The sequence below is a fragment of the Salmo salar genome, chromosome 26 (genome assembly GCF_965601325.2).
Source record: "Salmo salar chromosome 26, fSalSal1, whole genome shotgun sequence".
Taxonomy (NCBI): Eukaryota; Metazoa; Chordata; class Actinopteri; order Salmoniformes; family Salmonidae; genus Salmo; species Salmo salar.
Window position 1 is genome coordinate 55,358,755 of NC_138316.1, and position 24,712 is coordinate 55,383,466.

The 24,712-nt window shown below is 43.7% G+C and overlaps 1 protein-coding gene across 3 annotated transcripts in view; it reads right to left on the minus strand.

Moving 5' to 3' along the window:
• Nucleotides 1-24,489, minus strand: part of wdr93 (WD repeat domain 93) — a 43,195-nt gene extending 18,706 nt beyond the window's left edge. The window contains exons 1-10 of one of the 3 annotated variants that reach the window (XR_014382881.1): nt 24,195-24,488; nt 23,415-23,679; nt 23,037-23,265; nt 18,298-18,362; nt 15,722-15,800; nt 14,263-14,412; nt 10,576-10,762; nt 8,761-8,831; nt 4,722-4,811; nt 3,643-3,774 (exon numbers count right to left, since the gene is read on the minus strand). Coding sequence is in view for 2 of the 3 variants with exons in the window: in XM_082969870.1 (XP_082825996.1) it covers nt 3,643-3,774; nt 4,722-4,811; nt 8,761-8,831; nt 10,576-10,762; nt 14,263-14,412; nt 15,722-15,800; nt 18,298-18,362; nt 23,037-23,265; nt 23,415-23,675 (1,264 nt within the window). In the remaining variant the exon portion in view is untranslated. Of the gene's footprint in view, nt 1-3,642; nt 3,775-4,721; nt 4,812-8,760; nt 8,832-10,575; nt 10,763-14,262; nt 14,413-15,721; nt 15,801-18,297; nt 18,363-23,036; nt 23,266-23,414; nt 23,680-24,194 lie in introns of all 3 variants that reach the window. The other 2 variants (XM_082969870.1, XM_082969871.1) reach the window with 2 other exon arrangements.
• Nucleotides 24,490-24,712: the final 223 nt, after the last annotated feature.

The following is a 24,712-nucleotide window of genomic DNA, read 5'->3' on the forward strand; positions in this document are numbered from 1 at the left end:
AAAGTTAGCATTTATAAAAACTGAACTTGATGTTCAATAACCACAGCAAAGTTTGATCCTAGCCTACAGCTTCCACGACCCCGGCCACAGCAAAGTCTGATCCTAGCCTACAGCTTCCACGACCCCGGCCACAGCAAAGTCTGATCCTAGCCTACAGCTTCCACGACCCCGGCCACAGCAAAGTCTGATCCTAGCCTACAGCTTCCACGACCCCGGCCACAGCAAAGTTTGATCCTAGCCTACAGCTTCCACGACCCCGGCCACAGCAAAGTTTGATCCTAGCCTACAGCTTCCACGACCCCGGCCACAGCAAAGTCTGATCCTAGCCTACAGCTTCCACGACCCCGGCCACAGCAAAGTCTGATCCTAGCCTACAGCTTCCACGACCCCGGCCACATCAAAGTCTGATCCTAGCCTACAGCTTCCACGACCCCGGCCACAGCAAAGTCTGATCCTAGCCTATAGCTTCCACGACCCCGGCCACAGCAAAGTCTGATACTAGTGTCATGACGTTGGCCTGTGGGTAAGGTTTATGACCTCCCATAAATACCTTTCTCCCTTTCCTCTCTTGACTCTACTGAAGGACTCTTGAAAAGCCTTTGTTAAATATAGAGAGTATGGGAACATCAAACAAGTGGGGGGAAAGGAACCATATTTCGGTAATAGAACCAGTTGGAAATATACCAGGTACTTAATGAGTATGGATGTCAGTTCGGTGGTCATCTGAGACATTATGACTGATGACAGGACGACATAACCTGTATCTGGGAAAGTCTACACATTCTAGTTATCAGATTCACATGGAATTGTTGTGCAATTTAAATGTTTGATATTGAAACTATTTGTGAAAAGATGAAATGTAATCTTAACTTCCAAATGAGAGAATTGGGTTTTCATAAGGTTAGAGCCCTGCTCAATCAGTGGCCCGCCCCTGTGAAGAGACATGGGTTATAAACTATGAAACACACGCTTCTCCCCTCGCCACTATATAAAGCCCTTGACGAAAATATAACTTTCTGTTCCGAGGACGATAGGACGACGGTCCATACGTTAAAAAGGACTAACATGTCAACTACAGAACTAAGCCAACCTCAGCGTGAGCTTTGGTTGCGAATGGTTTGAACTTTGAACTCTTATTCACTACAGAAGTGATACCTCCTAGCCGTTGAGTTAGCAGCTGCCGCTGTAGACGTGGGCTAGGAAAGGACGGACGACGGATCCAGTCTAACACACAATGACAATACTACAAAGTATCCAGTTTACCACCAGAGACATTCTTCCGAGGACAGGAAGATCTCTGTTGGCCAACCCGGCCAGCATCTACGACCAACCTACCGAAGCGCAGCTCAGACTAAATATTTATTGCATTTTCCTTTTCCAAATGGGCGGTAATTTAGAATGCATACGATAATGTATTTACGATAGCATAGCTGCTGTTTCTTTGTTCTTCAGTCCTCCCGTGCTTTCATTCAAGCCCAACCCCCTCTCTTTGTGTAACCAGCCGTCATACAGGTTCCGTCCCCCAGGGACGTTTTCTTGTAGGACATAATTAGTCATCAATGTATGATCCATTCTGTGTATATGTAATTCTGTGTGATTAGTTAGGTATTTAGTAAATAAATAATTAAACCAAAGTTTGTATTGCTGATTCAACTTGTTAGCCAGGGTTCGTGAAGATAACCATTAATTCTACGATGTTCAGATGAGACTGAAATAAGGTGACGATTAATATTGACTGCTATTGATGTTAAATATTACTAGGTCTTTAAGAGTTTATTCGGAAGATAACAGCTCTATAAACACTCTTTCGTGGTGCCCCGACTTTCTAGTTAATTACATTTACATGATTAGCTTAATCAGGTAATATTAATTACAGAGAAAGGATTTTATAGAATAGCATGTCATATCACTTAATCCGGCATAGCCAAAGACACGACACTAGCCTACAGCTTCCACGACTCCGGCCACAGCAAAGTTTAATACTAGCCTACGTAAGATCTCATAACTTTTAAACCATGACAGGGGAAAGAATACAGCAAAGAGCTGCTGTTTTTATGAGTGAATTCATGTTTAAGTTTTTATTCACCACTGTCAACACTGTTTTTATTCACCACTGTCAACACTGTTTTTATTCAACTCTATTACAAAACATAAAATGTGCTTATCTACTTTCACTCTCGCTGCAGCTGCATCGAATGAGTAGCAAAGTGTATCGATAACCCTGCATTTGTACTATTATTAACAACCAGTGGTGTGTATTCATGGATGCCAAGTGAAGCCAGACTTCCCGCCCCCAAAAAACAAAATTATTTTACTTTTTCCTCTCTGTGTTTCACAATTTTCCTTCAATTCGCATGAGGCTGAATGTATCTCACCGGAGAAAGCATCCGAGAGAGCGAAACAGCGCCCACACTGTCTCTTTATGTGTAGGCCATCTATCGGTTGTGGTCTGGTCAAAAAGTATGACATTGTTGCCGCCGATAGCATTGAATGCAAGGAAAGCCAGCGAGCACTTGGCCTCCATTGATTAAAAAAAATGATTTAATTGTCACGTCTACTCCCACTCCAGCGCTCAACGTCGCCGGTCTACTAACCATCGACCCAGGCAACCCATCATTACGCACAACGGCCTCCAGTAGCTCTAACGCCACGACCCCACCATCTCCTGGTCAAGAAAGAAGATCCCTGCCTGGACACCCGGATGACAGAAGACCTTGTGGTTCCACTTCAGTTGAGATGTGAGGTTTATCAGTTGAGGTTTACCAGGATCTCTGGGAGATTTTCTCCAAGACCGCACCACCTGTCTCCCTCCTCATCGCATCTGGGACTGTTCCATCAACCTGCTTACAGACTCTGCGCAGCCACAATCTACCCACCGTCGGGGGGCTGAAACCAAGGCTATGGAGGCCCTCCAACAGGCTGTCTTCAGCCCATCCAAGAAGGAGGGGGTCTTTCTCTGTGTATTGTCTACAGAGGTCTCAATGCCATCACCACCAAGTACCGTTAGCCCCTCCTGTTTTTGCTGGCCGACCAAACTGCCTCGCGAGGCCCATTTCTTTACTAAGTTGGACTTGCAGAGGCCTACAATTTGATCCTCATCCGGGAGGGTTGGATGAATGGAAGACGGCCTTCAGCATGATGTCTTGGCCACTACGAATACTAGCTAATGCTCCGTCGGTGTTCCCGGGCATTTGTTAACGAGGTGTTCTGGGACATCCTTTGGCATCAGGTGGTCGTGTATATCGACGACATCCTGATCTACTCAGCCAACTTGGAGGATCACGTCGCCCACATCCGTGAAGTCCTGGAACGCCTCCTGGAGAACCATTTGTCCATCAAAGCGAAAGAAAACATGCCAACCCCTCCAAAGAAATTTGATCAAGTTCACCATGAATTGATATTTCCTTAGATACTGTCTTGGCCTAATTCCAATACTTCCAAAGTACACAGCAAATGAGGGTGTTATTGTTTTCCAAGCCGAGTTTTAATGCTCGTTCACACGTACACAGGTTTACCACAGGACTGATTTAGAACTGTAAACTTTATCAATCTCAACATTATTGTACATGCGCAGTCTTTTCAGAAAGGGCCGCACAGATATTTAGTGTAACATTTAGGTAACTGTGTGGACAGTGAACTCACCTAAGTGTCTGTCCCAGACAGTGACCAGTCCAGTAACCAGTCCCAGAGTTATGTGTCTAGTACAGCTGCTAACAGCAGAACACAGGATCTCCTGGGCATTAGGCCACAATGCATCAGGCTTGGGCTCCGGCTCTGGGACAGAGAGACAACATGATGAGCAGCTACTTTTGGGGGCAGCACGAAGCTTAGCGGTTAGAGCGTTGGGACAGTAACTGAAAGTGTTGCTGGATTGAATCCCCCGAGCTGACCAAGGTAAAAATCTGTCGTTCTGCCCCCTGAACAAGGCAATTAACCCACTGTTCCCCGGTAGGCCGTCATTGTAAATAAGAATGTGTTCTTAACTGACTTGCCTAGTTAAATAAAGGTAAAAACATTGTTTTAAATAAACATTTTTAAAGCCGCAACATCTCTGCTCCCTGCTGGTCATGAACATATACTACACCCAGAACATTCAGGTAAAATACTGACATATATTAAACAGGCCTGTATTCATAAAGCCTTTCAGAGTCTAGGATCATAGTTGTAATAATCTAAATGATAAAAACTGATCCGAGATCAGGTAATATACTGACATACATTAAACAGGCCTGTATTCATAAAGCCTTTCAGAGTCTAGGATCATAGTTGTAATAATCTAAATGATAAAAACTGATCAGAGATCAGGTAATATACTGACATACATTAAACAGGCCTGTATTCATAAAGCCTTTCAGAGTCTAGGATCATAGTTGTAATAATCTAAATGATAAAAACTGATCCGAGATCAGGTAATATACTGACATACATTAAACAGGCCTGTATTCATAAAGCCTTTCAGAGTCTAGGATCATAGTTGTAATAATCTAAATGATAAAAACTGATCCGAGATCAGGTAATATACTGACATACATTAAACAGGCCTGTATTCATAAAGCCTTTCAGAGTCTAGGATCATAGTTGTAATAATCTAAATGATAAAAACTGATCCGAGATCAGACACTTGAATACAAACCCAGGATCTTTTTTTTTTACATCAACACAGATCCTATTGTTATGGCATAGTACACGTGACTAAATGACCCCCAACCTAATCAACCTACCTGCTTTGTCTTTGGGAGCTTTACACAGTAAGTACTGCAGCAGATTGTGGCTGCCGCTCCACCACAGACACACAGCTACAGCCACTCCTCCTGGAGAGAGAGACAGACAGGGGGACATGGAATCAGTTGTCCCGAGTCTGCACTGAACTGCCAGGACTTAGGAACAATAATATAATATTATCACTGAACTGCCAGGACCTAGGAACAATAATATAATATTATCACTGAACTGCCAGGACCTAGGAACAATAATATAATTGTATCACTGAACTGCCAGGACCTGGGAACAATAATATAATATTATCACTGAACTGCCAGGACCTGGGAACAATAATATAATATTATCACTGAACTGCCAGGACCTAGGACAATAATATAATATTATCACTGAACTGCCAGGACCTGGGAACAATAATATAATATTATCACTGAGCTGCCAGGACCTAGGAACAATAATATAATATTATCACTGAGCTGCCAGGACCTGGGAACAATAATATAATATTATCACTGAGCTGCCAGGACCTAGGAACAATAATATAATATTATCACTGAGCTGCCAGGACCTAGGAACAATAATATAATATTATCACTGAACTGCCAGGACCTGGGAACAATAATATAATATTATCACTGAACTGCCAGGACCTAGGAACAATAATATAATATTATCACTGAACTGCCAGGACCTAGGAACAATAATATAATTGTATCACTGAACTGCCAGGACCTGGGAACAATAATATAATATTATCACTGAACTGCCAGGACCTAGGAACAATAATATAATTGTATCACTGAACTGCCAGGACCTGGGAACAATAATATAATATTATCACTGAACTGCCAGGACCTGGGAACAATAATATAATATTATCACTGAACTGCCAGGACCTGGGAACAATAATATAATATTATCACTGAGCTGCCAGGACCTGGGAACAATAATATAATTGTATCACTGAACTGGGGAGGCAGGTAGCCTAGTGGTTAGAGCATTGGGCCATTAACCGAAAGGTTGCTAGATCGAATCCCCCGAGCTTACAAGGTAAAGCTCTGTCGTTCTGCCCCCTGTACAAGGCAGTTAACCCACTGTTCCTAGGCTGTCATTATAAATAATAATTTGTTCTTAACTGATTTGACTAGTGAAATAAAAAAATAAACTGCCAGCACCTAGGAACAATAGTATCTCTTGACCAATTCACGAAAATAGTCATGGCCTCTAAACCTTCTAGCTTCATCCTGGACCCTATTCCAACTGAACTACTGAAAGAGCTGCTTCCTGTGCTTGGCCCTCCTATGTTGAACATAATAAACGGCTCTCTATCCATTGGATGTGAACCAAACTCACTAAAAAAGTGCCGGTAATAAAGCCTCTCTTGAAAAAGTCAAACCCTGACCCGGAAAATGTAAAAAAACTATCGGCCTACAGTACAAACACCTCGAAGAAATAAACAAAAGTACACAATTAGTTGTGTACACCTACTCATTCAAGGGTTTACCTTGATTTTTACTATTTTCTACATTGAAAAATAATAGTGAAGACACATTTTACATGTTCTTATCCAATTGTGTTTTTTTTTGTTTGTTTCTTCGAGTTGTTTGTAATGTGTTTTATTTTATTTTTTTTAACTTATTTTGTACATAATGTTGCTGCTACCATCTCTTATGACCGAAAATAACTTCTGGACATCAGAACTGTGATTACTGGCCACGGACTGGCAGGATCCTTTCTTTCCTTTAACGAGCCTGAGGTGAAGGATATACTGCTTTCCCGGGACCAGATCCCCGTCATTTATTATGCTTCACGGAGTCGTGGCTGAACGACGACATTATCAACATACAGCTGGCTGGTTATACGCCGTATCGGCAGGATAGAACAACGGACTCTGGTAAGACAAGGGGCGGTAGACTATGTATTTTTGTAAATAACAGCTGGTGTACGATATCTAAGGAAGTCTCGAGGTTTTGCTCGCCTGAGGTAGAGTATCTCATGATAAGCTGTAGACCACACTACCTACCAAGAGAGTTTTCATCTGTTTTTTTTCGTAGCTGTTTACATACCACCCCAGTCAGAGGTTGGCACTAAGACCGCACTCAATGAGCTGTATTCCGCCATAAGCAAACAGGAAAACACTCACCCAGAGGTGGCGCTCCTAGTGGCTGGGGACTTGCAATGAAACTTAAAATCGGTCTTGCCAAATTTCTAACAGCAATTAGTTAAACAAGCATTTCGCTACACTCTCATTAACATCTGCTAACCATGTGTATGTGACCAATAAAATTTGATTTGATTTGAAATGTGCAACCGAAGGGGAAAAAAGTCTGGACCATCTTTACTCCACACACACAGACAGCATACAAAGCTCTCCCTCGCCCTCCATTTGGCAAACCTGACAATAATTCTATCCTCCTGATTCCTGTTTACAAGCAAGAATTAAAGCAGGAAGCACCAGTGACCTTGTCAATAAAAAAGTGGTCAGATGAAGCAGATGCTAAGCTACAGGACAGTTTTGCTAGCACAGACTGGAACATGTATTGGGATTTCTCTGATGGCATTGAGGAGTACACCACATCAGTCACTGGCTTCATCAATAAGTGCATCGAGGACGTCGTCCCCACGGTGACAGTACGTACATACCCCAACCAGAAGCCATGGATTACAGGCAACATCCGCACCGAGCTAAAGGCTAGAACTGCCGCTTTCAAGGAGCGGGACTCTAACCCGGAAGCTTATAACAAATCCCGATACGCCTTCCGACAAACCATCAAACAGGCAAAGCTTCAATACGGGACTAAGATCGAATCCTACTACACCGGCTCTGACGCTCGTCAGATGTGACAGGGCTTGCAAACCATTACAGACTACAAAGGGAAGCACAGCCAACAGCTGCCCAGTGTCACGAGCCTACCAGACGAGCTAAATAACTTCTATGCTCGCTTCGAGGCAAATAACACTGAAACATGCAAGAAAGCACCAGCTGTTCCGGAAGACTGTGTGATCACGCTCTCCGCAGCCGATGTGAAAAAGACCTTTAAACAGGTCAACATTCACAAGGCCGTGGGGCCAGACGAATTACGAGGATGTGTACTGCGAGCATGCACTGACCAACTGGCAAGTGTCTTCACTGACATTTTCTCTCCCTGTCCGAGTCTGTAATACCAACATGTTTTAAACAGAACACTATAGTCCCTGTGCCCAAGAACACTAAGGTAACCTGCCTAAATGACTACCGACCCATAGCACTCACATCTGTAGCCATGAAGTGCTTTGAAAGGCTGGTCATGGCTCACATCAACACCATTATCCCAGAAACCCAATCCAATTTGCATACCGCCCTAACAGATCCACAGACGGTGCAATCTCTATTGCAACTCACCCTTTCCCACCTGCACTGTTTCAACTGTTCTGCCTGCGGCTATTGAACCCTGACCTGTTCACCGGACGTGCTACCTGTCCCAGACCTGCTGTTTTCAACTCTCTAGAGACAGCAGGAGCGGTAGAGATACTCTCAATGATCGGCTATGAAAAGCCAACTGACATTTACTCCTGAGGTGCTGACTTGTTGCACCCTCGACAACTACTGTGATTATTATTATTTGACCATGCTGGTCATTTATGAACATTTGAACATCTTGGCCATGTTCTGTTATAATCTCCACCCGGCACAGCCAGAAGAGGACTGGCCATCCCTCATTGTCGATTGGTTCCTCTCTAGGTTTCTTCCTAGGTTCCTGCCTTTCTAGGGAGTTTTTCCTAGCCACAGTGCTTCTACATCTGCATTATTTGTTGTTTGGGTTTTTTGGTAGGGTTTCTGTATAGCACTTTGTGACATCTGCCGATGTAAAAAGTTCTTCATAAATATATTTGATTTTGATTTGATAAAGGGGATGTATTTTACTACAAATAGAAGGGATGCTTCTAAGAAGAGAGTAAGATAAAAACATTTCATTAAGAGTTGATAAAATTGATATTTAAAAACAGATACATGATATTCAAATGTAACGAAAAAACATTTGTTAAATTGTCTTAACCCACCTGTCTGAGGCTTAACTCCTCCCAGGACAGAAGACAGACCTCCAGGAAGCAGGAAGTGACTGGTCACACAGCTTCAAACACAGCATCTCCATGGTTACAACACTAACATGTCATCTCCACGGTTATAACACCAGTGCGTCTAAAGGCTATGTCAACATGAGCTCATGATCGAGTGATTGAAGTCCAAAGACAAGCAATAGGTGGATTCCATTATGCTGAGCCGATCTGGTCTGTGGCTCGTGACGTGAAGGGAGGAGGGCCCTAACAGATCATCAGTAGCTGTCTGGGTAGTCTGATTCAGACTGAGGACCCGGGACCCTAACAGATCATCAGTAGCTGGCTGGGTAGTCTGATTCAGACTGAGGACCCGGGACCCTAACAGGTCATCAGTAGCTGTCTGGGTAGTCTGATTCAGACTGAGGACCCAGGGCCCTAACAGATCATCAGTAGCTGGCTGGGTAGTCTGATTCAGACTGAGGACCCAGGGCCCTAACAGATCATCAGTAGCTGGCTGGGTAGTCTGATTCAGACTGAGGACCCGGGACCCTAACAGATCATCAGTAGCTGGCTGGGTAGTCTGATTCAGACTGAGGACCCGGGACCCTAACAGGTCATCAGTAGCTGTCTGGGTAGTCTGATTCAGACTGAGGACCCAGGGCCCTAACAGATCATCAGTAGCTGGCTGGGTAGTCTGATTCAGACTGAGGACCCGGGACCCTAACAGGTCATCAGTAGCTGTCTGGGTAGTCTGATTCAGACTGAGGACCCAGGGCCCTAACAGATCATCAGTAGCTGTCTGGGTAGTCTGATTCAGACTGAGGACCCGGGGCCCTAACAGATCATCAGTAGCTGTCTGGGTAGTCTGATTCAGACTGAGGACCCTAACAGATCATCAGTAGCTGGCTGGGTAGTCTGATTCAGACTGAGGACCCGGGGCCCTAACAGGTCATCAGTAGCTGGCTGGGTAGTCTGATTCAGACTGAGGACCCAGGGCCCTAACAGATCATCAGTAGCTGGCTGGGTAGTCTGATTCAGACTGAGGACCCAGGGCCCTAACAGATCATCAGTAGCTGGCTGGGTAGTCTGATTCAGACTGAGGACCCAGGGCCCTAACAGATCATCAGTAGCTGGCTGGGTAGTCTGATTCAGACTGAGGACCCAGGGCCCTAACAGATCATCAGTAGCTGGCTGGGTAGTCTGATTCAGACTGAGGACCCAGGGCCCTAACAGCTCATCAGTAGCTGTCTGGGTAGTCTAATTCAGACTGAGGACCCAGGGCCCTAACAGGTCATCAGTAGCTGGCTGGGTAGTCTGATTCAGACTGAGGACCCAGGGCCCTAACAGGTCATCAGTAGCTGGCTGGGTAGTCTGATTCAGACTGAGGACCCAGGGCCCTAACAGATCATCAGTAGCTGGCTGGGTAGTCTGATTCAGACTGAGGACCCAGGGCCCTAACAGGTCATCAGTAGCTGGCTGGGTAGTCTGATTCAGACTGAGGACCCAGGGCCCTAACAGGTCATCAGTAGCTGGCTGGGTAGTCTGATTCAGACTGAGGACCCAGGGCCCTAACAGCTCATCAGTAGCTGTCTGGGTAGTCTGATTCAGACTGAGGACCCAGGGCCCTAACAGGTCATCAGTAGCTGGCTGGGTAGTCTGATTCAGACTGAGGACCCAGGGCCCTAACAGGTCATCAGTAGCTGGCTGGGTAGTCTGATTCAGACTGAGGACCCAGGACCCTGTCAGGTCTTATTTTCTGTTATCATTACAATCTGAGGATTTTAAGACTAACCACTCTCATTCAACAGTAGTGTTTACCTGGGTCTGTCCTCTGGGTCTGTAGTGTTGCTGGTGTTATTAACCATGTACTTCCTGTATACAGACTTAAACACAGCGTCCTGGTCCTCCCATTGGCGACTGCTGATCAGGTGGTTCTGTCCTGAGCCAATCACATTGCCGTCCTCGGTCTTCTGCAACACCTCAAATGGACTCTTCATGGTGGAGCCTATCAAATAGTCTTCCTGTTATTCTCACGTTGACACAATGTCTTTACAATATATATTTTTTAAACTACTGTTAGGTTACCGGGTCGTTCCACCTCAAAAAGCACAATGAGGATTTTGACACCCACAATCTCAGATCGTTCTGAAATCATTTCTGTTGTTAGAAACAGATAAGATTAGCATTCCTGCAACATTATTTTGTTGAAATATAATTTGACATCTGAGAAATTAAGCTAATTGATTGCAGCCAAATTGGCCTTTTTAATTTATAGGATTCATATAATATTCCATAAATATAGTACCTAACATCCAATATGGACCCAACTTTTTCTACCAATGAGTCCGACATGAGGAATACAAAAGGAATGGTCAACAGCCACCCAGACCCCACAGACACACACACACACACACACACACACACACACACACCAACAACGACAATACAGATTCTGACCACTAGATGATGCTGTTCATGCTATTAGGTGGAAAAAGTTTGAAGACCCCCCCCCCCAGTGTTAAAGGGATTGTTCACCTAAATTGCAAAATGACATTGGTTGTCTATTGACCAGGTGTGACAGCAACCCATGCTTGGGTTTTTAGCCACTGTTTCAAGTGCTAACTTCTTAGCATTTGTGGCACAAATTCAATGAAGTCAATGGTACTTATAATAGCATTTCCATGCTTCATGTTCATTAGAATACTATATAGGTAATAGGTTGCCATTTGGAAGGCTGACATGTTTTACAAACCGTGAGACACATGCCGCAAGAGGTCTCTTCACAGTCCCCAAGTCCAGATCAGACTATGGGAGGCGCACAGTACTACATAGAGCCATGACTACATGGAACTCTATTCCACATCAGGTAACTGATGCAGCAGGAGAATCAGATTAAAAAGCAGGTAAAAATACACCTTATGGAACAGCGAGGACTGTGAAGAGACACAAACATAGGCACAGACATGCATACACACACACACACGATAACATACACACTATACACACACACACACGATAACATACACACTATACACACACACACACACACGATAACATACACACTATACACACACACACACACACACACGATAACATACACACTATACACACACACACACACACACACGATAACATACACACTATACACACACACACACACACACACACACGATAACATACACACTATACACACACACACACGATAACATACACACTATACACACACACACACACACACACGATAACATACACACTATACACACACACACACGATAACATACACACTATACACACACACACACACACACACGATAACATACACACTATACACACACACACACGATAACATACACACTATACACACACACACACACACACACGATAACATACACACTATACACACACACACACGATAACATACACACTATACACACATACACACACACACACACACACGATAACATACACACTATACACACACACACACACACACACACGATAACATACACACTATACACACACACACACACACACACGATAACATACACACTATACACACACACACACGATAACATACACACTATACACACACACACACACACACGATAACATACACACTATACACACACACACACGATAACATACACACTATACACACACACACACACACACACGATAACATACACACTATACACACACACACACGATAACATACACACTATAAACACACACACGATAACATACACACTATACACACACACACACACACACACGATAACATACACACTATACACACACACACATGATAACATACACACTATACACACACACACATGATAACATACACACTATACACACACACACACACGATAACATACACACTATACACACACACACATGATAACATACACACTATACACACACACACATGATAACATACACACTATACACACACACACACGATAACATACACACTATACACACACACACACACACACACACACACACACACACACACACACACACAATAACATATGCACAGACACACACACGATAGCATAAGCACTATACACACACACACACACAATAACATATGCACAGACACACACACGATAGCATAAGCACTATACACACACACACACACAATAACATATGCACAGACACACACACGATAGCATAAGCACTATACAAACACACAATAACATATGCACTATACACACACACACACACACACGATAACATAAGCACTATACACACACACACACACACACGATAACATAAGCACTATACACACACACACGGACACATAGATTTTGCATTGTAGATATGTGGTAGTGGAGTATGGGCCTGAGGGCACACAGTGTGTTGTGAATTCTGTAAAATTTTAAAATTATATAACTACCTTCATTTTTCCAGACCCCAAGAAGAGAAGCTGCTGTCTTGGCAGTCCATAATAAATACAAATCATCCTAAAGTATCAAAAATGTATTGTGTAACTGTATTATCTTAGATATGAAGCACAAAAATGTTAATATATGTACCGTTGACTTGCGGGATTCGTGCCACAAATGACCTCCTCCTCTCCCTGGACCTCCTCCTCTCCCTGGACCTCCTCCTCCTCCTCTCCCTGGACCTCCTCCTCCTCCTCTCCCTGGACCTCCTCCTCTCCCTAGACCTCCTCCTCCTCCTCTCCTTGGACCTACTCCTCCTCCTCCTCTCCCTGGACCTCCTCCTCTCCCTGGACCTCCTCCTCTCCCTGGACCTCCTCCTCCTCCTCTCCCTGGACCTCCTCCTCCTCCTCCTCTCCCTAGACCTCCTCCTCCTCCTCTCCCTGGACCTCCTCCTCCTCTCCCTGGACCCCCTCCTCTCCCTGGACCTCCTCCTCCTCCTCTCCCTGGACCTCCTCCTCCTCCTCTCCCTGGACCTCCTCCTCCTCGCCCTGGACCTCCTCCTCTCCCTGGACCTCCTCCTCCTCTTCTCCCTGGACCTACTCCTCCTCTCCCTAGACCTACTCCTCCTCCTCTCCCTAGACCTACTCCTCCTCCTCTCCCTGGACCTACTCCTCCTTCTCTCCCTGGACCTCCTCCTCCTCTCCCTGGACCACCACCTCCCTGGACCTCCTCCTCCTCCTCCTCTCCCTGGACCTCCACCTCCCTGGATTGGCGTGGGGGTGGCGGTCCGTGGATGGATTTTGACCATTTATTTAGATTCCTCATATGGGACTCATTGTTAGACATAAAGTTGGGTCCAAATTGGATGTTAGGTAGTATATTTATTGAATATTATATGAATCCTATAAATTTAAAATAAATCAATACGTTTAATTTCTCAGAGATCAAATGATATTTAAACAAAATAATGATTAAGGAATGCTAATCTCATCTGTTTCTACAACAGAAACAATTTCAGAAGGATCTGAGATGGTGGGTGTCATGTCTAGTTAAAATGCCATGGAACGGCCATGACCTGTTAAATGTTGGTACGACAGTATGTCACGGGAAGTACCTGTGTGGGGTTTAGGTGGTTTGATCTTCATCAGCATGGTGACAGGAGACAGTTTGCCTGTATCTCCTACTCCAGGTGTATGCTGGGACAGCTCTTTCAGCCAGGAGTCTTTAGGGAACCTGTACACCTCTAAACACTGACAACCATTATCTGGTGGGAGAAATGAAGAAAAATATGAGGATTGAATGAAATATTCTACATGCATGCATACTTAGGACTGGACTAAACAGATGAAAAAAGGTCCTTTTGTTTTGCAGTCCTCTCATTTCAGTTAGGAGGTCTGATTGAGCTGAGCTCTCCCACACAGATCCCAGGCGATCACTTCCGTCACTCGTCAATCTTTTGAACTGTTGTGAAGCAGGGTACAGGACACTGTTGTGAAGCAGGGTACCAGGACACTGTTGTGAAGCAGGGTACCAGGACACTGTTGTGAAGCAGGGTACCAGGACACTGTTGGGAAGCCAGGTGCCAGGACACTGTTGTGAAGCCAGGTGCCAGGACACTGTTGTGAAGCAGGTTGCCAGAACACTGTTGTGAAGCAGGGTGTCAGGACACTGTTGTGAAGCAGGGTCCAGGACACTGTTGTGAAGCAGGGTACAGGACACTGTTGTGAAGCAGGGTACAGGACACTGTTGTGAAGCAGGGTACCAGGACACTGTTGTGAAGCAGGGTACAGGACACTGTTGTGAAGCAGGTGCCAGGCCACTGTTGTGAAGCAGGGTACCAGGACACTGTTGGGAAGCAGGGTACCAGGACACTGTTGGGAAGCAGGGTACCAGGACACTGTTGGGAAGCAGGGTCCAGGACACTGTTGTGAAGCAGGTTGCCAGGACACTGTTGTGAAGCCAGGTGCCAGGACACTGTTGTGAAGCCAGGTGCCAGGACACTGTTGTGAAGCAGGGTCCAGGACACTGTTGTGAAGCAGGTTGCCAGGACACTGTTGTGAAGCAGGGTCCAGGACACTGTTGTGAAGCAGGTTGCCAGGACACTGTTGTGAAGCAGGGTGCCAGAACACTGTTGTGAAGCAGGGTCCAGGACACTGTTGTGAAGCAGGGTCCAGGACACTGTTGTGAAGCAGGTTGCCAGGACACTGTTGTGAAGCAGGGTACAGGACACTGTTGTGAAGCAGGGTCCAGGACACTGTTGTGAAGCAGGTTGCCAGGACACTGTTGTGAAGCAGGTTGCCAGGACACTGTTGTGAAGCAGGTTGCCAGGACACTGTTGTGAAGCAGGGTCCAGGACACTGTTGTGAAGCCAGGGTCCAGGACACTTGACTTGTAACTACCCTCCACTAGAAACAGTATTGTTTATACTCATACCACAGATAATCAATAAATTACTGTGTTGTCTAATTGTTCAAGTGAACCACTGACATTTAAGTCAGTTTAATATTCAGGATTATGTATTCAGCATTATGCAGATGAGGCGTGACCATGATCTGTGTTGTGATAAACCTTACAGCTGATGGTAGCAGCACCGTAGTCTCCCCCTCTGGACAGTTCAAACTTCACACAGACACTTCTCTGGTTGAGGTCATCCTGGTCACATTAAAAGGTTCATGATATAATATAATATAATGATATAATCTAATGATATAATGATATAATCTAATGATATAATATAATGATAACTGGGATGAAATAAAAGGTTAATGATATAATCTATTCATAACTGGGATGAAACCAGCTAGACAAACTATGTCCATTGCCTTCCACCTCAGACTCTGCAATCACCCGCCAATCACTGACAGGGACCTTGCTATCCGGGATCCTTGGGACGTCCCTACCCTGTTGAGGTTTTTACGCCATTTAACAGACGCTCTTATCCAGAGCTGCTTACAGGAGGAGTTATGGTCAATGACATCTTTTCTTTCTTCAACTAGTCAGCTGGGGGTTCGAACCAGCAACGTTTCGGTTACTGTCCCAACGCTCTGAACCTCTAGGGCTACCTGCCACCCCCCGTTTAAATATAACATGGTTAGGGTTAGGTAAGGGTTAAGGTTAAGGTAGGGCTGTTTGGGTGACTATCACAGCCACACCAGCAGTCATGAGTCAGGACCACAGTCACATTTCACATGACTGCTGAGTCACAGTAATCTTCTCCGATGCGCTCTGTACATGAATGGCGCTGATGCATTGGTGGTACCCGACTTGCTAATGACAGGACCTAATGGCCTGGTACTCAGGGCTCTATTGTCCCTCCATCAGGTCCTAATGGCCTGGTACTCAGGGCTCTATTGTCCCTCCATCAGGTCCTAATGGCCTGGTACTCAGGGCTCTATTGTCCCTCCATCAGGTCCTAATGGCCTGGTACTCAGGGCTCTATTGTCCCTCCATCAGGTCCTAATGCCCTGGTACTCAGGGCTCTATTGTCCCTCCATCAGGTCCTAATGGCCTGGTACTCAGGGCTCTATTGTCCCTCCATCAGGTCCTAATGGCCTGGTACTCAGGGCTCTATTGTCCCTCCATCAGGTCCTAATGGCCTGGTACTCAGGGCTCTATTGTCCCTCCATCAGGTCCTAATGGCCTGGTACTCAGGGCTCTATTGTCCCTCCATCAGGTCCTATTGGCCTGGTACTCAGGGCTCTATTGTCCCTCCATCAGGTCCTAATGGCCTGGTACTCAGGGCTCTATTGTCCCTCCATCAGGTCCTAATGGCCTGGTACTCAGGGCTCTATCTAATGGCCTGGTACTCAGGGCTCTATTGTCCCTCCATCAGGTCCTAATGGCCTGGTACTCAGGGCTCTATCTAATGGCCTGGTACTCAGGGCTCTATTGTCCCTCCATCAGGTCCTAATGGCCTGGTACTCAGGTCTATATTGTCCCAGTAATCACTCTGACATCAATGCAAATGCGATCGAAAAATCGCATCAAACCCTTGTCTTCAAAACAGTATCATACTTTTAAAATTCAATTAGGCTACATTGTTTTGACCTCACTGTGATTGATCAATATGAAGAAATAACTTCAACAGGTTGAAACTTAGTGGAAACATGGTCATTGGATGTTGTTTCTGTCACGTCCTGACCAGCAGATGGAGCTGTTGTTGTAGTTTTGGGGTCAGGACGTGGCAGTCTTGTGTGTGTGATTATTCTGTGTATAGCGTTGTGCCTTACCAGACTGTTTATTTGTCGAGTGTTCGTTTTTCGTGTTTTGTTATTTTGTATGGTCATTTTTGAGATGAATTAAAAATCAAGATGAGCATTCACGTACCTGCTGCGTATTGGTCCACATTTTCTGATGACGATTTCGCATTATCGTCAGAAGACGAAGACAATTGTGACAATATTAGACCTGTTGCATACTCCTCAGCCTATACATGAGCTCAAGCCCCCCCCCCCAAAAAAAATTACAGAATTTAATAAAATGATTGTTCTGTTATACAATAGCCTACCGCATTTTACACTTGGCAGAAAAACATAAAAAATGCTATTCTGTTCTTCTGAAATAGATTTTCTTCATATAATAATGTTTCTTTAGACCTGTAAAATAAATTATAGATGTATTGTGACGGTGAATATTAAATGGATTCAGACTTTTCATAAAAAGGTGCACATCAGCGGCTTGTATGCATAGAGGCCTGGAGATGCTAAATGTGTTTATGTTAATGACAGGTCCATTACCGTGAGACCAGCTGTCATTTGCATGACAGTTACCAGCTGACTCAATGTAATGACTGCCGCAGCCCTAGTCCCAAGGATTCCGGATAGCACTAACGTCACTCACACCTGTGAGCTATCACTCACTTATCTAGCCTTGCTGGTGCTCAACGGACCTTCTGAATGCTGCCCCCTAATGGTGGGATGTTATAATGGAAAACTGACTAACGGAATTCCTAACAATAACATATTGCGATAAAAAACAAAACTGAATCAAAATGGTCATTAAATAATGATTTCTTTTTTCAGTTAACCCTTATTTTACCAGATCAGTTGACTGAGAACACACTCATTTCCAGCCACGACCTGGGGAATATTTACAGGGGAGAGGATAGAGGGAGGGGGATGAATGAGAAAAAAATAAAGACCAAACTTACCGTTTCATTCATGACTTTTATCAGGTGGCTGGTTTCTGAGTAATAAGCAAAGAGTCTGGCAACACCTACAGTCAGATGAGGAGGTGTAAGAGGAAGAAGTAGAGGAGGAGGGAGAGGTGGAGGGAGAGGAGGAGGTGGGTGAGGAGTTGGTGGAAGAGGAGGGAGAGGAGGAGGGAGAGGAGGAGGTGGGTGAGGAGTTGGTGGAAGAGGAGGGAGAGGAGGAGGGAGATGAGGAGGTGGTGGAAGAGGAGATGGATGAGGGAGAGGAGGAGGGAGAGGAGGAGGTGGGTGAGGAGATGGAGGAAGAGGAGGGAGAGGAGGAGGTGGGTGAGGAGTTGGAGGAAGAGGAGGAGGTGGGTGAGGAGGTGGGTGAGGAGTTGGAAGAAGAGGATGGAAGGGGAGATGGATGAGGGAGAGGAGGAGGGAGAGGAGGAGGTGGGTGAGGAGTTGGTGGAAGAGGAGGGAGAGGAGGAGGGAGAGGAGGAGGGAGAGGAGGAGGTGGGTGAGGAGTTGGTGGAAGAGGAGGGAGAGGAGATGGATGAGGGAGAGGAGGAGGTGGGTGAGGAGGTGGTGGAAGAGGAGGGAGAGGAGGAGGGAGAGGAGGAGGGAGAGGAAGAGGTGGGTGAGGAGTTGGAGGAAGAGGATGGAGAGGAGATGGATGAGGGAGAGGAGGAGGTGGGTGAGGAGTTGGAGGAAGAGGAGGGAGAGGAGGAGGTGGGTGAGGAGTTGGAGGAAGAGGAGGAGGTGGGTGAGGAGTTGGAAGAAGAGGAGGGAGAGGAGATGGATGAGGGAGAGGAGGAGGTGGGTGAGGAGTTGGAGACAACTAGAATAGTTTTGGTGTGACCCATAGACATATGATATAATAGTGTTATTCTGTGGTGTGACCCATAGACATATGATATAATAGTGTAATTCTGTGGTGTGACCCATAGACATATGATATAATAGTGTTATTCTGTGGTGTGACCCATAGACATATGATATAATAGTGTAATTCTGTGGTGTGACCCATAGACATATGATATAATAGTGTTATTCTGTGGTGTGACCCATAGACATATGATATAATAGTGTAATTCTGTGGTGTGACCCATAGACATATGATATAATAGTGTAATTCTGTGGTGTGACCCATAGACATATGATATAATAGTGTAATTCTGTGGTGTGACCCATAGACATATGATATAATAGTGTAATTCTGTGGTGTGACCCATAGACATATGATATAATAGTGTTATTCTGTGGTGTGACCCATAGACATATGATATAATAGTGTTATTCTGTGGTGTGACCCATAGACATATGATATAATAGTGTTATTCTGTGGTGTGACCCATAGACATATGATATAATAGTGTAATTCTGTGGTGTGACCCATAGACATATGATATAATAGTGTAATTCTGTGGTGTGACCCATAGACATATGATATAATAGTGTAATTCTGTGGTGTGACCCATAGACATATGATATAATAGTGTAATTCTGTGGTGTGACCCATAGACATATGATATAATAGTGTTATTCTGTGGTGTGACCCATAGACATATGATATAATAGTGTTATTCTGTGGTGTTACCCATAGACATATGATATAATAGTGTTATTCTGTGGTGTGACCCATAGACATATGATATAATAGTGTTATTCTGTGGTGTGACCCATAGACATATGATATAATAGTGTTATTCTGTGGTGTGACCCATAGACATATGATATAATAGTGTAATTCTGTGGTGTGACCCATAGACATATGATATAATAGTGTAATTCTGTGGTGTGACCCATAGACATATGATATAATAGTGTTATTCTGTGGTGTGACCCATAGACATATGATATAATAGTGTAATTCTGTGGTGTGACCCATAGACATATGATATAATAGTGTTATTCTGTGGTGTGACCCATAGACATATGATATAATAGTGTTATTCTGTGGTGTGACCCATAGACATATGATATAATAGTGTTATTCTGTGGTGTGACCCATAGACATATGATATAATAGTGTTATTCTGTGGTGTGACCCATAGACATATGATATAATAGTGTTATTCTGTGGTGTGACCCATAGACATATGATATAATAGTGTAATTCTGTGGTGTGACCCATAGACATATGATATAATAGTGTAATTATGTGGCGTGACCCATAGACATATGATATAATAGTGTTATTCTGTGGTGTGACCCATAGACATATGATATAATAGTGTAATTATGTGGCGTTACCCATAGACATATGATATAATAGTGTAATTCTGTGGTGTTACCCATAGACATATGATATAATAGTGTAATTATGTGGCGTTACCCATAGACATATGATATAATAGTGTAATTATGTGGCGTGACCCATAGACATATGATATAATAGTGTAATTATGTGGCGTGACCCATAGACATATGATATAATAGTGTAATTATGTGGCGTGACCCATAGACATATGATATAATAGTGTAATTATGTGGCGTGACCCATAGACATATGATATAATAGTGTTATTCTGTGGCGTGACCCATAGACATATGATATAATAGTGTAATTCTGTGGCGTGACCCATAGACATATGATATAATAGTGTAATTATGTGGCGTGACCCATAGACATATGATATAATAGTGTAATTCTGTGGCGTTACCCATAGACATATGATATAATAGTGTTATTCTGTGGCGTGACCCATAGACATATGATATAATAGTGTAATTATGTGGCGTGACCCATAGACATATGATATAATAGTGTAATTATGTGGCGTGACCCATAGACATATGATATAATAGTGTTATTCTGTGGTGTGACCCATAGACATATGATATAATAGTGTAATTCTGTGGCGTTACCCATAGACATATGATATAATAGTGTAATTATGTGGTGTGACCCATAGACATATGATATAATAGTGTTATTCTGTGGTGTGACCCATAGACATATGATATAATAGTGTAATTCTGTGGTGTGACCCATAGACATATGATATAATAGTGTAATTATGTGGCGTGACCCATAGACATATGATATAATAGTGTAATTATGAGGCGTTACCCATAGACATATGATATAATAGTGTAATTATGTGGCGTTACCCATAGACATATGATATAATAGTGTAATTATGTGGCGTTACCCATAGACATATGATATAATAGTGTAATTATGTGGCGTGACCCATAGACATATGATATAATAGTGTTATTCTGTGGTGTGACCCATAGACATATGATATAATAGTGTAATTATGTGGCGTTACCCATAGACATATGATATAATAGTGTAATTATGTGGCGTTACCCATAGACATATGATATAATAGTGTAATTCTGTGGCGTGACCCATAGACATATGATATAATAGTGTAATTATGTGGCGTTACCCATAGACATATGATATAATAGTGTAATTATGTGGCGTTACCCATAGACATATGATATAATAGTGTAATTCTGTGGCGTTACCCATAGACATATGATATAATAGTGTAATTATGTGTCGTTACCCATAGACATATGATATAATAGTGTAATTATGTGGCGTTACCCATAGACATATGATATAATAGTGTAATTATGTGGCGTTACCCATAGACATATGATATAATAGTGTAATTCTGTGGTGTGACCCATAGACATATGATATAATAGTGTAATTCTGTGGTGTGACCCATAGACATATGATATAATAGTGTAATTATGTGGCGTTACCCATAGACATATGATATAATAGTGTAATTATGTGGCGTGACCCATAGACATATGATATAATAGTGTAATTCTGTGGTGTGACCCATAGACATATGATATAATAGTGTAATTCTGTGGTGTGACCCATAGACATATGATATAATAGTGTTATTCTGTGGCGTTACCCATAGACATATGATATAATAGTGTAATTATGTGGCGTTACCCATAGACATATGATATAATAGTGTAATTATGTGGCGTTACCCATAGACATATGATATAATAGTGTTATTCTGTGGCGTGACCCATAGACATATGATATAATAGTGTAATTATGTGGCGTTACCCATAGACATATGATATAATAGTGTAATTATGTGGCGTTACCCATAGACATATGATATAATAGTGTAATTATGTGGCGTTACCCATAGACATATGATATAATAGTGTAATTATGTGGCGTTACCCATAGACATATGATATAATAGTGTTATTCTGTGGCGTGACCCATAGACATATGATATAATAGTGTAATTATGTGGCGTTACCCATAGACATATGATATAATAGTGTAATTCTGTGGCGTTACCCATAGACATATGATATAATAGTGTAATTATGTGGCGTGACCCATAGACATATGATATAATAGTGTAATTCTGTGGCGTTACCCATAGACATATGATATAATAGTGTAATTATGTGGCGTGACCCATAGACATATGATATAATAGTGTAATTATGTGGCGTTACCCATAGACATATGATATAATAGTGTAATTCTGTGGCGTTACCCATAGACATATGATATAATAGTGTAATTATGTGGTGTGACCCATAGACATATGATATAATAGTGTAATTCTGTGGCGTTACCCATAGACATATGATATAATAGTGTAATTATGTGGTGTGACCCATAGACATATGATATAATAGTGTAATTATGTGGCGTTACCCATAGACATATGATATAATAGTGTAATTCTGTGGTGTGACCCATAGACATATGATATAATAGTGTAATTATGTGGCGTTACCCATATCATCCAGGGATACCAGCAGGTAGGCCATCTCCCCCAGACAGGTGATGTGAAGAGAGGTGATCTCTACCTGGTCCTCCTGCCATACTGGCACACAGTAGGGAGAGGAAGAGGAGGCGGTGATGATACCCTGGGGCTGAGCCATAACAGACAGGCCGTGGGGGTGACCCAGGAAGATGTACCTGCCATCCTCAGGGCAGGCCAAGCAGTTGGTCCTCACAGGGAGCTGGGGAACAAATACAGGATATGTGTTGGACTGTCATGTGGTGGACACATTTAGACTGGGTTTTATGCATCAACTTTCTATCATTTCAATAACAGAACAGAAGTTTTATAAGGCTAAAAAGATAAATGAGAAATTATATGGGTTAGTACCTTTACGTCCCCTGAGACCTGCATAATGGGTATAGCTTTATTAGCTTGCTCTGTGAGCCTGGCAGTTTCTCTCTGTGAGATGAAGTCCCATGCCCTGTCTAGCAGTCTGTCCAGGACCTTGTCTATCATTCTGAACGGCTGGGGCAGCTGGTCCTGGAGTTGGTCCGGGTCACTCAGGAACAACTCCTGCTCCTCATCACCCTGGCTGCTGTCGGATGGCTCGGGGATATCTGCAGGCCCTTTTCTGATGTAGACTGGCATCCTGCTGAGAAACCGGATATGTCGTAACGTCATCAACGTCATCAATACCATACCCCTTTTGATCGATCAACCAATCAAGAGTGTTCTGCCTTAACACTGATTGGAAAGTTGTCCTGCCCGAGGTGCTAGCTAGTGTGGTCCCGTGTGGCTCAGTTGGTAGAGCATGGTGTTTGCAATGCCACGGTTGTGGGTTCGATTCCCACGGGGGACCAGTATGGAAGAAAAATAAATCTAATAAAAATGTATGAAATGTATGCACTCACTACTGTAAGTCGCTCTGGATGAGAGCGTCTGCTAAATGACTAAAATGTTTTAAAAAAAATGTAAAATGTCGTCTCGTTATTAGCTAACGTTACGTTAGCATCAGTGGCATCGGAAACAAACATTGTGAAGCTTTGCACACAGACTTTTCTCAAAACTCTTCTGCCAAGAGACACAGAACTACTTGCTAGTTAATATACTGTCGACACAAAATAAAATTACATTTGGCTTCATTGCTCACGTTGAAGTTACTATTACCTTTCACGTCAGAAATTAATTAACCAAACCCTAATCCCGTCCTTGACATATGATCCTTGCTAATTTGGATTTTGGGATATTTCTACCCAACTGAAGTTGAAAATGAAAATGATCCGGTAAAGCACTGACGGAGCAACGCATTTTCTTCCGGTGAGTTGTGTGGTGTCGTCATGACAACAGCGCCTCTCGAGAGGACTGCGCCTCCCCTTTACTCTGCTTCCGGTGAGTTGTGTGGTGTCGTCATGACAACAGCGCCTCTCGAGAGGTCTGCGCCTCCCTTTACTCTCCTTCTGGTAACCAACGGTCAAGCCTCAAGCTAACTGGCTACCGTGAGAGAGATCTGCGCCTCCCCTTTACTCTCCTTCTGGTAACCAACGGTCAAGCCTCAAGCTAACTGGCTACCGTGAGAGAGGTCTGCGCCTCCCTTTACTCTGCTTCTGGTAACCAACGGTCAAGCCTCAAGCTAACTGGCTACCGTGAGAGAGGTCTGCGCCTCCCCTTTACTCTCCTTCTGGTAA